This window comes from Ailuropoda melanoleuca, chromosome 10 (genome assembly GCF_002007445.2).
Source record: "Ailuropoda melanoleuca isolate Jingjing chromosome 10, ASM200744v2, whole genome shotgun sequence".
Lineage (NCBI taxonomy): Eukaryota > Metazoa > Chordata > Mammalia > Carnivora > Ursidae > Ailuropoda > Ailuropoda melanoleuca.
The window spans coordinates 20757866-20773570 of NC_048227.1; the positions used below are offsets into that span (position 1 = coordinate 20757866).

Sequence of the window (15705 nt, forward strand, 5' to 3'; positions counted from 1 at the left end):
GCAGAGAAGGAGAGAGGGCCCCGTGGGTAGTACTGGATCAAAACCAGTTGTTGAGAAACTATAATGACTCTTCATGCCAAGGACTGTTTTTGTCCGTTTTGTGAAATAGATCCCCCCCTCCCCACCGCCCCGGGTCTTGCTGCAAGAGCTGCACCTCCATCTCAGGGGTTTACTAAACATGTCCTTGAAGGCTGAGCGGCCAGGAGAAGTCACACAAGGCGTAAGGACAGGGAGGCAGCTTTCCTCTGATGCCTGGAGGCCAGAGCATGCAAGGAGGGCTGCCCTAACCCGAGCGTGTCCGACCAGTTGGTCATTTTCGCTAACACAGGAAATAAACCAAAATCACTGTATCAATTGTTTTACACAGGAACAAATTTGGATATACTTAAAGCCAAATAAGTAAGACAGTAGTAATACAGCAGACCAGAGCTGGGGGGGGGAAAAAAAACAGCCCCAGGCCCAGTCCCAAATATTGGTCAATCCCCAGTATGAATCAGGCGCATGAAAAACTGGAAGGAAAAGGAGACGCAATTAATTATCAAACTTTAATTGATAGACTAATCTTACAGGATAAACAATAAGACAGCTAGTCAAGGTTACACTTTAAAACAAAAATCCAGCAGCGCAGATCTAATAGACTAAATACGTTCATCTCCTCCCAAACAGGCATTTGATTTAAAAACAAACCAGAACAGAGCGCACACCACAAGGAAACATGGTACTTACGTATATTGTCAAATAATTCTGCAGAACTCTTTAAGAAAGAAAAGGAAAGAGGTTTTCAGAAGTTGAGAAAGCAGTAGAACCACCCAGCCTGGCAGGTCGAGGGGCCAGATGTTCTGCACCTCGGACGGCTCCCGACCACCTGTAACTCCAGAGAGGCCATCCGGCCCTATTAGGAAGGAAACAGGTGCCAATCCTAACTGGAGAGGACTTCCTCACAAAGCCTTCAGACAAAGGGACCATTGTTTTCCAAGACAACAGGCATGAAGAGAGCAGCAAGGAGCAAGAGAAAGGTCTCCTTCAGAAGATGGGGTGGAAAGAAAGCCTGCCCTTGCACGGCCCTGGCACACGGAGTCTATCCCTTCCCCTTCGCTGCCCCAGCAAAGAAAGGGTGGGCCAAGTGCAAGAGCCCAGGACGGCTCCTCCAGGCACATGGTTAAAGTAAAAAAAAAAGAGGAAAGCAAGTCCTTTCTGGCTGAAATATGGCAACTCCTCTGAGACGTGGCAAAGTGGCAGAGCTGGTCTCTTTGGCCCTTGTAAGATAGAGCAGCAACTAAGGAGCCTACCAAGGCCTCACTGGCCCCCACCGTGCCCACGAGAGCATTCTTAGCTCAGTTCAATCTCATCTAAAAAGAGCGAACGCTACTTGCAAAAGGCCCAGCTTCAATTAAAATACTTCATACTAGAGAGTTCTAGCAGCTCGCATGCTGGCTTTTCAGAGGACCAGACTGACAGAAACAGAGTTGTGAAGGCCTCGGGCCTGGCCGGCATGACCTTGTCACTGCTCTGCCAAGTGGTCTCAGTGAGGGAAGAAAAGCCTGCTGTCTGTGAGCAAAGCCCCGCGGAGGACGGCCAGCATAAAGCCTGGAGGAGAAGGCAGCCCCTTGGGAGGCTTCAAGAAGCGTCCCGCAGGGAAGAGATGACGAGTCTGGCTCCCTGCACGCCGCACCCCTCCTTGGGACCAGCTCCTCCTGAGGCTGCCTCTGCCACAGTGAAGGAACTGCACAGAAACAATCCTGAGGACAAATGAACACTGTGATGCCACTGAGGGGGACGAGGACTTCAATGTGCTAACACAGATTTAGTCAGAACATTCTAGACCGTAAACAAGGTTAAGAAGAGACTGCTCACGGGACCGAGGGAAAAACCGTGAATACTGCTGTGACCCAGACATGGATCTAAGTCAAATACTTCTCCCAGTGGCTTCTGGTGCTGTCCACCTCTGCTCTCCCGAGGGCTCCCCGCAAGGTCTCCATGCAGACAGGGTCAGGAGCCAGAGCTGGAGATCGTTCTAGCAAATTTACTGAGCTCTGTAAAGCAATACTCCAACGGCTCTGTACGAAAAGATGTCGTTGACATTATTATTTATATATAGTATCTTGAAGTAAGGAAAAAAGCACCATTTTACGTAAAATAAAAAGGCTCACGCAGGCTTTGGTCCTGTCTAGAAATGACAGCAGCCTGAGTGAGAAGCGGTTTGGCCCTTGGGGAGCAGGGAGACAGGGGGACACAACGCTCTCACTGGGATGAAGGGGGGGCAGACAGCAAGGGCAGCCACTGAAGAGGGCAAACGAGGGGACCTGGTGGGAAGGGCCTCTGAGAGCAGCACTTGTGAGGCCAGTCTGGGGACGGAGACACCTGCTTTGCGAGAACAAAGGTGGGTGTGTGGCACTGTCAGGACACGTCTCCAGGACAGGGGCGTTGGCCAACAAGGGCAGTGTTCAGACCGAGAGGACCCTCTGCTTGCTACAGCATCGCTTCCTCCGCAGACCTGTCCACTGCAGAGGGAGGCTCTGACAAGTAGCAAAGAAGCCCTTTTTTCTCCAGGAACTGCAGGCCAACGAGGACAGAAAAGCTGGTGACTGCTCCTTCTTCAAGGGATGACAAACAGGCGGTTTCTTGGGTGCTACACTTCACACAGGTACATATGCCCCCCACAAAAGCAAGAGTAGAGTTCCCAGCCCAGGTGCATAACTGGGCAAGGGCTACACCGTGAAAAGCACAAGTCTGTCTACTTGGGCTGGATTCCTGAACTACAGCTTGGAAGGGAAGGGAAGAGAGTATCATCGTTAACTGGCTCACAAGAAATAGTCACCTTAGGCGAACACATGCTAATTACATTTCACAGAATGAGGGGGAACAGCCTAGAATCATCCAGAATGTGAAGTTTGGAAAATCTCTCGCCAAACCTTACTATGAGAGCCTGCAGCCAGGGAGAGGAGAATTGCAAAGACAGCCAGCAGAGCAACAGCAAAGAGCACAAAGGGTATCATTCACCAAGAGACTCGCCCTCATGTCCGAGTCGATCGAGCCATAAGGAGACAACAGAAGCTCACGTGTACCAAGAACATAAGGGCTAAAACCAGAAGAGGGTGAGCTAATCACAAAAGCAATTTATCCCATTTTTCGATGTTTAAGTACATCGGCCAACCCACTAGGTCAACATGTCTTTTTATTGAGAAAGGCAGCATCTCTGAACCTGGGATGAAGGACACTTGAACATAATGCATGAGCAGAAAGACCAAATGGAGAAGCATAATTGAAATAATCATTGGACTGCTTAAGAATTTCTCAGAACTTCGAAAGAAAGAAGGATCTGGGCCTGTGGCTATATGGCTGTAGAAACGGTCTTCCAGCTCCTCCTTGAAGAGGCCTCTGTCAGCCTGGGAGCTGTGGCTTTTGGGCAGTGTAGCCCAGGCACACCCAGGCCAGGCTGGGCCTCGAAGCCAAATCAGTGAGGCTGCCGGACAACCAGGACACCAGCAGTGTGGAACTCCCCAGAGACTGGGGCCCAAGGGGCAAGACGTTTAGACGGGAGTCAATGTGAGATACTCCGCTGCTCGACACACAGCACAGCAAGCGCGAGAGCTCCCTGCCCTAGACCAAACAGCTCATCCTCTCCCGCCACGCATTCTTCAGCAGCAGCAATGGCGGGAGGGAGGCCAGGAGAGGAAGCATTGATGAGGTACGAAAACAGGAACTGACATCTTTGGGTTTTTAAAACAAAAATTCAAATCTAGGAAGTGAGAACATAAAAAAGGGAAAAAGAATTAAATCTGAATCCATGGACAGAAAAATATGGCTTACTAACCCCCCCCATTTTGCATACAATTTTATATGAGAAAAACCAATACCCAATTCATCACAACGCAGTCCAAATGTTTGCAACCGAAGATTTATGAAAATATTTGTTGAAATCGCTTTAAAAAAAATTAAAAAGGAAACCAGCAAGCTTTTGATCATTCCTTTCTAAACAAAATTGGTAGATCTACTCTCAAACGCACTGAAGAGTATTCCACACAACGTGCTCGGAACTCAGATTTATTGATTTCCACCGTATGGACTTTAAAAATGGTATGAAGCTGACTGCCAGAAAAGGGAACCGGTGATTTTAAGTTAAAATTAAGCTAATGGTGAAAGTACATCACCTCTGGCTTCAGTCACCACATCACCTTAGAGTGGATATAGGTTTTTTGTTTGTTTGCTTTTGAACAAAGTCCCAGAACTCTGAAATCCAGGGATGCTGCAGGCCTCTCCCAGCAATGTCCTTCACTTTGGGTCAGTCTCCTGGGCCAGAGGTGAAAGTGCTTTCAAAAATACTGCCACTTCCCCAGCACAGTGTCTTTGATTGCATCCACATATTGAGTTGGGACCCAGTACACCCAGTAGTAAGAGGCTTCCGTGGGGCCCAACTGAAACGCCTGGAAGGGAAAAAGGAAAACCAAGCGGTACTTCAGAGGTCGGGCGACTGAGCAGGCAGCACAACAAACAATGGGGAGGGCTGAGAAGTGAATTAACTAAGGGAAGGAGAAACACTGTGCACACGGGGAGCATTCTCCGTCCCACCTCCCCCCCCAAAAAGGTGGTGGGAGAGTTAAGCATAGCCGACCCTAAAGCAGTGGCTCCAAACTTGTGTGTGCATCAGAACCATCTGGAAGTCTTGTTAGAACAGGCTAGTTGGGCTCCATCCCCGAGAGCATCTGATCTGGGAGGGCTGGGGCCTGAGAATCTGCGTTTCTAACAAGATCCCAGGCGATGTTGTACTACTGATCCAGAGACCAGTTTGAGAACCACTGCCCTAGAAACACTGTCACACATGCACAAAGAAACAGATCTGAATGTTCACGGCAGCACTGTCACAACTGGTAACAACCTACATATCCATCAGTAAGGGAACGCGAAATTAAAAGTGACGTGGCCTATTCGTATGAATGCGGGATTATTTTTCAAAGGTATGAACTGGATCTACGGTTAATACAGACAGATCACAATGTCGAACCAAAAACAGTAGGTTGCAGAACGATACATACCATGATACCATTTATGAAAACTGAAAAACACAGAACAGTACTGTATCTTGTTCATGGATTTATACGAACACAAAAGCAGAGAGCTGGGAAGGATCCACATGAGAAATCATGCTCATGGTAATGGGGGAGGGGAAGACAATGGGGACGTATTCGCTGTTGGTAGATTTTCTTTTATTTAAAAAAAAAAAAGGTTTAAAGCAATTCACAAAGTATTTACAACAGTCATTTCTTGGTGATGGATATATGGGTTTGTTATAGTCTTCTCTGTTCTCTTCTGCATTTTTAAACATTTCCCTAAGAATGAAAAGCACAGTCATCCCTCTCTAATGTGAACTATGACACCATTAACCTAGCAACTGAAATGGCATCTGCAAAATGAGCGGAGTACTTTCACTTAGAGGTCAAGGCGCCACTTTGTGGCGTTTAGCAGAGAGAAGGGACTAGCAGCACTCCTCTGCCAGAAATGACCCGAGAGAGAAATAAACATCTGAACTGAATATTAAAGCATTAGCCATCCAAACATTTCGTAAAGGATGTCTGAAATGGCCCCCTCAACTTGCCAGGAATCCCACTCACTGGGCTGCTTGAAAAGTGAGGCTGAGAATGCCACAGAGCAACACGGGTAAGATGAATGTTTCAAAGGGAGTGAAGGGGCCCAGCTGAAAACATCTAGAAGCCAACTTCGTAAATGGGAAAAATTAACAGACTAGGCAGAACAAATCCGTCTGCAATCCTTTAAGGACGAGGGGTGGAAAGGCCGCCAAAGGGCCTACAAGCAGCCCCAGTGACGTCGTCACTCCCAGGACACCCGGGACCCCTGCGGCCCCAGGACTGCAACCCCAACCCAGGGACCTGGCTTCAGTGCCTCTGAGTGGACAGACACCAACAGGGCAAGAGACGGGACATGCCTGACTTTCCCTCGAGCCAGGGGACCTGCCATCTACCCAGAGAGAACTTCCATAACACCAGACCCGCTTTTCCCTGGGATCTTCCAATGCCTCCCTCTCTGCAGGGGCCCTCTGTAACCCCGATGTACAGGCCAAGCCACTAGCTGTTCCTCATCCCAGGAATGGGGCTGGCACAGCTACAGCACTGTTGGCTGGACGCTAAAAAATCTGCCTCCTCGGATGGAGAATGGCAGGCAGCCCTTCCTCCGCCCCACCATGGTCAGGTTCCTGTCAGAGTAACGCACTTTAGGCAACTAAACTTGACTTCTAAAGCAGCCCCTCCTAACAGTGCTGGGAGAATTCAGGGCTCTGCCTGAGCACTGCACTTTGCTCCGTGGCCCGCATCACTGAATTCTCGCCTTTGTTTTGCACAAACCTGGGGAATGCCTCCAAACGTTCTATCTTGGGAAAGACCAGCCTGCTCTCTTGAGAGTGAACCTCCATGTGGAATGAGGACCACAGACCCCGTCCTCCCCACGGCGTCCTCGGCCACTCGATGGCTGCTGCCAACCACAGAAGGGACCGCCTGTGTCCTCACAAATGCCAGGGCTAGTGGGAGATTTTGTTTTACACACAGGACAAGTTAAAATGAAAACCCACAAGCCAATCCTCTTTGTGTTTATTTTCCTGATCTAAAGACAAAAATATTACAAATAAGAGGAAGGTAAAGATATAAAAACATATCCCCTTTAAACTTATCGGGGGGTGGGCACTGCAAAAATAAACTTAGGAATAGGTCATGGATTGAGTTCTAAGGAGATGAAGAAAACGTGAAGGTCTTAAAACTGTGCGTCTTCTGAATATCGAGTTTGCTTCTTCGGTTAAGAAAGCTCAGTTAAAACTCCGTTCCCTGCCGGATGAGCAGAAGCAGGAGTGCAGTGAGAGGCTAAACCACGCCAGGCTACTTACCATCATGTGGTAGTCTTCGTGTCCTTCGATAGGTTCACTGACCACATTTTTAATGGAGCCCATGGGCAATTTCTCAGTCCGCTCTAGTTGAGAGGGATTACAGTGATTACTCAAAGGCCCTCCTGTCCACTCCTGTGACTCAGCAGTCCCTCATCAGGGCTGGTGGCTCTGGGATCTACTGTAATCTCAAGTCTCCCACGCTCTAAGGACAATGGGACAGGGTCTTCTGACCAGCGCACTCAGAGCTCTGCTTGGCAGTTGGGACCTTCTTGGGAACAAACGGGGAATGGGACTTGCCATGGCATATATTAAAGGTCTCTGAGAGCAGAGATAGCGCTTTCCTGGTGTTATTTATTTATTTTTTTTTAAGTCTGGCAACTTATAAACACCCAAGGATTTCCACTGCAGCCTTCGTGCCCGAGCCCAGCACCGGCTAAGGTCTTTGGCGCCTGGGGGAGGGGCAGTCAAGAAGACCAAGAACAGAGGCAAACAGTATGCCCCTGTGGCTCGCACAGGCAGGGAGTGCTTGGGGGTTTCAACTAGTTTCTATCCCATCCTCCTCCTCACTTGCCATCCCCCCCCATCCCTTCCCTCTCCCAGCCCCCAAACCCTCCATATACACACACCTGAGGAAGTGCTCTTAAAACATTTACAACCTCTTGTGATCAACCTTCAAGGTCTCACTTATCACAGGGGGTCAGAAGACATTTTGCAGCAAGTTCAAGGGTGGCAGGTAAGAAAGAGGCGGCAGTGAGGGATGGCAGGAGTGAGAGGAGCCTGCAGGAAGTGAGGCCAGTGCCACAGGGCGGGGCATGAAGGCGGGAGGGGGCGCAGTGCCTGCGCAACAAGGACCCACCCCCCAGGAGCAGCAGACACAGCGGGGACGGGGAAGTTCCCAGCAAGGTTAAATCGAATCAGAAAAAACCCATGACAGCCTTTGCAGAAGGAAAAATCAGGAAAAGAGAGAGTATGCCAAAGGATGAGTTGACAAAACAGACCCAGAATTGAGAGGCCTGGGTTCTACTCTAGCTAGTGACTGGAGACATTTTAATTCCATTCCGTGGGCCTTGGTGTCTGAATTATTGGGGGTGGGGAGAACAGACGTGAAGGTGTCCATTTGGGTTGTGACTTCCAGTGGCTCTAAAACAGTGACCCACAGGCAGGACCTGACCGGCAGCTGTTTTTAAGATCGAAACTTTTTAAAACACCAGCCACCTTGAAACGTCCCGAGATTTCTCACAAAAAGATACATTTCTGGCTTCTCTTGAAAACTCGATCCTGGGCCCACATTCCTGAGTGACAGCAATGAGCTCGATCAGGCTGGACGCCCCTACGCACAGGGCACGCACTCCCCCTGGCGGCTTTGCCCATCCACGTTTCCTGCCTGAAGCTGGTTCTGCTCGCTGCTGGGCCTGAGGCTGCGAGGGCCACCTCTTCCACATGCTACCACGGAACAGCTGAAGCTGCGAGCAGGAGCCCTTGAGTGTCACTCTGTGAAACATCCCACCAAGCAAGAGGCCAACCAGCTGCCGAGCTGGTCAGCCCGCAGCAGCCTCACACCAGCAGAAAGATGAAGCCAGTGGCTGGTGGCCAACTCCCAGAACAGGCTGTCCTGCTGGGAGGGTGCTCAGGACACTCAGATGACAAGACTCCTGGGCCAGTGGGAACACTGCCTGACACACATCGCTACAGTGGTCTGTGTGAGAATGAAAATCTCAGCCCTGCCATCCGTACAGACAGGACTCTTGGCCACGCTCTTTCATCAGGCTGCTGAGAAAGGAGGCTTCCGCTAGCTCTGAAACCCCCACCCATCAAGATTCTTTCGAGGACTGCCTTCGTGCCAAATTGGGAAAGCAGCACTCCTCTGAGCTGAGAGAAAACCCCCACCCCGGGTATGGGAGGTTCCACTTTGGGCCTGCGGTGAGGACGTGCTTCCTACACGACCTCCTAACGCGGAAACGTTCCCCGAGGAACCAGCAAGCACTTACAGACGTAGCCCTTGCCGGCCTCCCCGGCCGACACCTATCCTCCCGGCCCGCAGGTGACTTCTGCCTTCCGTAAGACTGCCCAGAAGAGAAAGTGGAAGTGGAGGAGATAGGAATCAGGGAAGTCAGCGCAACGACGGAGAACTAAGCAAAACTGCCCACAAAGTCGTGGCCAAGGAAGGGTCCAACAGAGGCAGGGCAGCTCACGGTGGATAAGCGCTGACCGTGTGACCCAAGAAAGGGTCCGAAGGCCCGTGGGAAGACCAGGGAAGCCCTTCCGAGTTCTGTAACGCTTGCTCTGACCATGCAGTTAGCGTCGAGGGAGAAAGGAAGGAGATAGAGCAAGTTATCATAAAATCATGAGAAAACTCCTGCGCTTTTGGCACTTCAGTCTTTGTTCACTTTAAGGACCAGCACAGAGTGACAGACAGGAACGCCTGTGTTGGCATTTGGAATGAGAAAATGCCTCACGCCCCATCGCTCCGCTGATTACTTCCCGTAAGTCTGTGGTCCCGCTCAAAGCAGAGTCCTACCGAATGGCCTGTCCCTGAAACCAGTCAAACTCACGTGATGGGACCCCCTATACCTCTCTTTAGCATTTACCTCGAACACTGAATACCTACAGTGCTGGCCAGAACCAGGTGAATTAGGCATGTTCGGTTCCCTCCGGGAATCTAACGGGGACAGACAAGTCAGAGAGTAATGAGTGCTCTGAGGATGTAAACGGAGCGCTCTATGAACAGAAGCGGCAGCAATTCATTTGGAGGGTGGGGGAGGCATTGGGGAAGGCTTCGTTAGGAGAGGACATTTAAGTAGGGCCTTGGGAGATTTTATTAACAACGAGGAATGGGAATAAGGCATTCCAGGTAAGGGCCCGGCAGGAGCAAAGACGTGGGGCTGTGCAGAGCATGGTGGAAATTGCAGGCTGGTGCAGCTGAAGCCCACAGCGTGTAACGGGGCAAGCTGGACAGGAGGCTAGGTCCAAAATGTGACAACACTGGACGCTACGTTTAGGCATCTGAACTTGGCTCCTCCAGGCCAAAGGTTTCTGAGCATGGGAACCAGGGAGGAAGATGGGTAGGATGGAACAGAACACAGACAGGGCAAGGAAATAAGTTAACTTGCTTTAACAAACCAAGTTTAAAGATGCTAGGAGTCTTAACTGGCACAACAGAGTGGCAAAAAAGGGACACAGATAATTCTGGAGTGTAACTGACAAGACTTTGAACCATCCGGGGGAAAAGAGGGGGAGGAGAGTCAGAGACAATTTCCAGCCAACAGCAAGCAGCGAGCCTGCCCCACCAGGCACAGGCAGGGGTAGGTGGAGGCAGGCAGAGCACAAACAGGGAGGGAGGGGCGGATCCACTGTACTAGGAAAATGCACCCAGTACAGGGACAAGCTCTGACCTCCAGGGGCCAGACAGGTGACATTACATGAACAAAGCTGGCTCCATAAGAGGTACACAGACAGTGAGGACTGTGGCATGGCTCATCTGAACCTACTACTTGGCTCCAGCTGGTCGCTGCCATGTGAGAATGCAGGTCCAGAATGCGTAGATCCTTTGATTTTTATTAATTTTTTTTTCAAGAGAAGCCCAAAAACCCCCACATTGGATCAAGTGAAATCTCTTTGATTTTTACAGAACCTGTATAAATCCAAAAAACCCTGGTCTGGGGGCCAGACCTGGCTCTCAGGCTACACATCTGGGACCTCTGGTTTTCAGTGGAAGGGAAGAGCCACTGTTGATGGACTGGCCCTGACATAAAGACTAAAAAGAATGAGGGGAAAGGGTCGAAACAGAAGGTGAGCATCTAAAAGCAAAGACAAAAAGCCAGGGGCACGCAAAGCACAGTGAAGAGAGAGATTTCAGGAGGAGCACAGTCGCGCCCAAGACCGAGTGCTGGGTGCCCGGGGCAGCGAGCAGGGAAGGGTCCGAGAGCAGGAGCCCACCTTTAGTGCCGATCCACAGCTGATCTTGTTCCAGCTTGAAGGTGAGTCTCACTTTGCCTCCAGATTTGTTGTACATGCCAGATAAGGGTACTGATGGCAGGCGCTCCTGGAGGCACAGGAGCACAGTGAGAGACGGGGACCAGAAACAAAGAGAGACAAGGAAGGACAAGGGTCAGGATGTGAGGACGCGATCACAGGAAGCTCAGGAAGGCAGAAGGTGGGCCTGGCGCGTTTTTGGAACCCTCACAAAGGAGTCTGGCTTACCTGGGCACCCTTAACAGATGGCATCACATCTTCGGGTTTTCCTTTATCCAACACTTTCCTGTGTTGCTAGAACGTAAGTCAGAAAAGATGATAAATGAAACACCTGACCGCATTTTAGTCATGTTACTACCTTCCTGAAAAACAGGAAAAAAGCCTTCATGTTTTGGTTCAAAACCTTTCAATGCGTACAGATTATGGGTCCTTTGACATTTAAGAGCAGTGCTGTCCAGCAGCAATACCTCTGATGACAGACATGTCCTACAACTGTGCTGTCTGAACCAGCAGCCATGAGACACTTGGGTCCAGGAAGCACTTGAAATGTAGCTAATATACTGAATTTTAATAGGCTTTATGTGGCTGCTGTATTAGACATCAAAGTTCTAGAGCAACTAAGGTTTCCAGACTGCTAATTCAAATAAACTATCCCCTCCTCTGACCAAAAAAATCACCACTGAAAGGAATAAACATTGCGCTGAAGAGAACCGTGAAGGGTCTTGTTCTCCCGGTAGGTACAAAATGACAGCCTTTTCTGTCGACTTAAACTCCCAAGGAAACTTATGACGATGCTGGTGATCAGCTAACTCCCTACAAGGGGCATTTTTTCAACAAATGGAAACTCAGACTACTGTAGATGTCTTCCCCCATTGTCCCACCCTCAACCCCAGCTACACAGAAGGCCACGAGAGACATATTTCCAAAACAAAAGCCAATTACTCTACAGCCTGATATTAACAAGTCTCGGATGCTGCACCCCCCACCCTGGGTTTGAGGCAGCTTGTTAAGGGTTCTCATTAGGCTCATGGCTCCCTAAAACAGCTCTTGAACAGCCCAAATGCCCGAGCTTGTCTGCTCTCCACCTGTGGCTTTATAGGTCACTATTTGGTAAAACTGAAACTATGGAGCAGAAAGTGGTTGAAGGAAAACAACGCCACCAAATTTAAGCACCACGTGGTCACGAGCCACTTTAAGCCCTCCCTGGCATGGCAGAAACCCTCTGGCAGGGATAAACTCAATACTGCCACACTGTTAGCAAAGGGTTCCCATATGGATCAGCCCCAGACTCCCAAACAAACTGATAAAAAGCCAAGAGAACGGGTCCCTCTCATTAGGCCACATTAAGGCCTCAAAACTAGCATCAATGAAAAAAAACCAGCAGAGATTAGCAGCTTAATTCGACTCATATCTCGCAAAACCATCTTTTGGAAGAATTTTCCCTGTACTGTGGAAGACAGTTTTAAGGCTGTTAAGCTACCATTAGCAACTCAAAACCTATGTTTAAGAAGCGTGTAATGCTCCAAGGGTGTGACCAGTGGGAACATTCACTCACTTCCGACATGCTCACATTTGACAATTTCATGTATGTGGCAGAGGTAACAGGTAAATGGAAGTTAACTGGTTACATTGTGACCCCATATTTGGGGGTGAAAGTGTCCAAATACCTTTTGGACGTTAATATAGATTTACAACTCCCCCTCTAAAACCCTATAAGCAGGTGTTTTAGACTTTTATAAAACCGAAGTCTTACGGATTTTATAAAAGCAATATGCTTTAAAAACACGTTACCCATCATCCTCTGTTAGATCTAGAACAATACCTTGTCATTCAAACATATTAATGTTTCTATACCAAAACATGGACATTCACACTAATTCTGACCAAGTTTTGATGCCTAGTCAGGTACTGGAAGCACACATAGAAGGTTATCGACCTGTAACACAAAACTGTATCCTTCTCACATTATTAGCCATATGCCTTAGTGCCTCAGGTCACTAAAACTGACCTTGGTTCAAACTGGTCTACTCTAAAAAAACAAAAAACAAAAAACAAGAAAAACAAAACAAAACAAAAAGCCAAAAACCCCCAAATTGGTCTACTCTACTCGGGACACAGGTTAAGTTGAGAATATCTATTTTCCTGGAAAGCTGCTAGCCGTGGTCAAGAGGCTCCATGACAATGAGTGGGGTTTGCTGGGTGGTAAGGTTGCAAGTCATGGTTCTTCCAACCAATTCCCTCTGTAGTGAAATCCTCTCACTTTTCCTAATTACAAAAAGAATTTTAATGGCTACAATGAGCACAAGACAAGCCTGGATCTCTTCCATCCAAAGTGAGCAATAGGACATAAAAAATCAGGCCATTTCACGGACCAGGAGGGAAAAAAAAAAAAACCCCAAAGCTGGTATAGTTATGTTCCTAGTCAGCTTCATTTGGCTTCCTGAAAAAGTCAGTTTTAGAGGAACCTCTGAAAGCTGCTGAGTTCTATGGCTATCCAGAAATGGCTTGTTGACTTGGGGGAAGCCACAAACCAAAAACAAATGTAAGCACTTGTACAAAATGGGGGGTTAATTCTGCTGGTGGCATTTTTCTCTGGCACTAAATAGAGGAGAGAAACGCACATCTGATTCAATACCTGGTCTGAAGCCTGTCCTTACAAAGGCCTTATCCTTAAATAAATAGACTTGAGACACACTGACCCGCCAGATGAGACAAAGTTGCAAATCTCAGGTAGTTGTCACCTCCACTCAACAGCCAGCCGCACCCAACTGCTGCCATAAATTTCCATCATGGGCCCTGTCCGAAAAGGAGCTTATTCTAGGGAGAATATAACCAGCCAAGGCTCCAGAGGACAAAGCCTCAAACTTCCCAGGACTAGCAATGACACGACGCACTCACTTTCTGCCTGCAGAGTGGCTCCTTCTTGTTCTCTTCGGCCTTTGCATCCTGCTGGGCAGCATCTTTGGGTGTGTTTACGGCTAAAACATCATTTATCGTGGAACCAACCACCATGATCTTGGCTCCACTGGTCACTTTTATTTCTCTCAACGTCTTATCCTCAGGGACAAGTCCCTTATACATGACTTTCTGCATGGCAGGAGGGAGACCTTGGGAAAAGGAGACAGTGAAAGGAAGCAATGAAAAACGTACCTGGACCAGAGCCGTATGGCAACAGACCCAGAAATGAATACTGCTCTAGCACCTTTGTGCGCTCAGGCAACTCACAACCTCTCTAAGCCTGTTTCCAAACTTTTATAATTATGATGGTAGCATTTCCTTCTGCATAGACTTCTTTTAAGGATTAAGGAATAAAACAAACAGAACATTTAGAGCAGTATCTGGCATTAAGTAATCGTTCAATTATGTTAGCTCTCATTCATTCCAAGCTGTTCCTCAAACGCCTGGTCATGCAAATACTGAGAATCCACAGGCCTCAGTGATACAGAAACCAATAAGGATAAAGTTCTTGTTTTTACCATGCGCTCACAGGCTACATGGAGAAAGCTTTAAAAAAAAAAATCATTTCGGTTGGTGAACTGCTGTAAACAAGACTAAAAACTAAATATGAGGATCTGTGAAGGGGCCAGCATGATAATCAACAGCAACGTTTCCTAAATTTCCCTTATGAGGATTACCCAAGATATTTGCTAAAAATAAATTCCTGGCCACATTCCAGATCCAGGGAATCAAATTCTCCAGAGAAAAGGGCTTAGGAGCTGTAAATTTAACATGTGCCTCAGATGATTTTCATTAGAGATGTCTGGGGCAGCACTAATCAGAAGCCTGGGCCTAAGAGTCAGACCTGGACCTGAATCTCAGCTCAGCCACTTTCTAGTTCTATCATCTTGGGTCTCATTTTCCCCATCTGAATAATGGGCATACTAGTACTTACTCCGGAAAACTATTCTAAGCCCTGAGGGAGCGGACGCAAAGAGTGGCCAGTGCGGTGCCTAGCACTGTGCGAGCACCAGGAATCTGCAGGCGGAGTGGGGAAGGCTGCCTGTCGCTGACAGTACCACGGCGATTACCTGTAATCGAGTGAATCTTCTGTTTTAGCTCGGAGCCTGTGCTATCCAGGGGGAACTTCACGTCGTGCTTAGTCTTATTCCAGATGATCTTCAGGTCCACCAACTCCCTGCCCGCGCCGCCGCCCGCGTCCTCGCCGTTACTGACCGAGGCCTGGGCCGCAGGGTCCCCAGGGGGCTGGGCCGGGGCCGGCTGCAGGCTACCTCGCGCCGCGCAGGAGTCCTCGGCCGCCGCCCCCGCCGCGGCTTCGGCCTCCACGCAGTTCAGGGGCCGCGCGGGGCCCTCGGTCGCCACCGTCTCGGCCTCCGTGTCCATGCCAGGTTCCTCCATGCCTGCAAGGGGGTTACGGGGTGGGCGCTCGCCGCAGACTGGGCCTGGGACCGAACACTGCTCGGGCGCCGCCGGACCCCCGCTCCCGAACCAGGCTACTCCCCATCGGACCGGGCCGCATCCCTCCCGGAGGCCAGCTTCACCTGGGCCCAACCCAGGCACTCGCCACCCCCGCCACACTCACCATCCGGGGCCCCGGCCGCCGCCATGATGATTGTGTACAACACCCACCGCTCCCGCAGAGGCCGCCGGGAAAAAGCGAGTTAGCTGAGATTGGCCCCCGCAGCAGCCCCTAATCTCTCACAGCCTGGCCGGAAACAGGTGGACGTTTCTATGGAGACCCGCCTCCTCCGCTTCCCCGGCCCGGCCCCTGCCACGCTTTAGCTTTCGGGAGCCGAAGGGGGCGGGTCCGGGAAATCGCCCGCTCAGTAGGCTCTGCCCCCTAGAGGCCGAGTGGGGCCGCAGCCGCTCGGGGGTGGAGGTGGGGG

The 15705-nt window shown here is 49.7% G+C and overlaps 1 protein-coding gene across 9 annotated transcripts; it reads right to left on the reverse strand.

Moving 5' to 3' along the window:
- Positions 1-526: 526 nt before the first annotated feature.
- UBFD1 (ubiquitin family domain containing 1) lies at positions 527-15620 on the reverse strand. 9 transcript variants are annotated; one of them, XM_034670254.1, is made up of 8 exons: positions 15402-15619; positions 14890-15219; positions 13760-13968; positions 11090-11155; positions 10826-10931; positions 9478-9548; positions 6890-6972; positions 1939-2057 (listed from the first exon to the last, which is right to left on the reverse strand). In XM_034670254.1, the coding sequence occupies exons 1-7, from the start codon at positions 15424-15426 to the stop codon at positions 6892-6894; spliced, it is 888 nt and encodes a 295-aa protein (XP_034526145.1). In that variant the 5' UTR covers positions 15427-15619; the 3' UTR covers positions 1939-2057; positions 6890-6891. The 9 variants fall into 9 exon arrangements, with proteins under 9 accessions (XP_034526142.1, XP_034526145.1, XP_034526143.1 ...); XM_034670252.1 differs by lacking the exon at positions 1939-2057 and adding an exon at positions 2863-4424 and having other exon boundaries at positions 15402-15618; XM_034670253.1 differs by lacking the exon at positions 1939-2057 and adding an exon at positions 4440-5327.
- Between the last annotated feature and the right edge of the window lie 85 nt (positions 15621-15705).

Excerpts from the sequence above, each read along its gene's own strand:
- UBFD1 (XM_034670251.1), bottom strand. The coding sequence starts at position 15,426 with ATGGCGGCGGCCGGGGCCCCGGATG. Across the intron at positions 15,220-15,401 it reads GGCGGCCGGGGCCCCGGATG|GCATGGAGGAACCTGGCATG; the intron begins GTGAGTGTGGCG and ends ACCCCCTTGCAG. Across the intron at positions 11,156-13,759 it reads AGCCACTCTGCAGGCAGAAA|CAACACAGGAAAGTGTTGGA; the intron begins GTGAGTGCGTCG and ends CTTACGTTCTAG.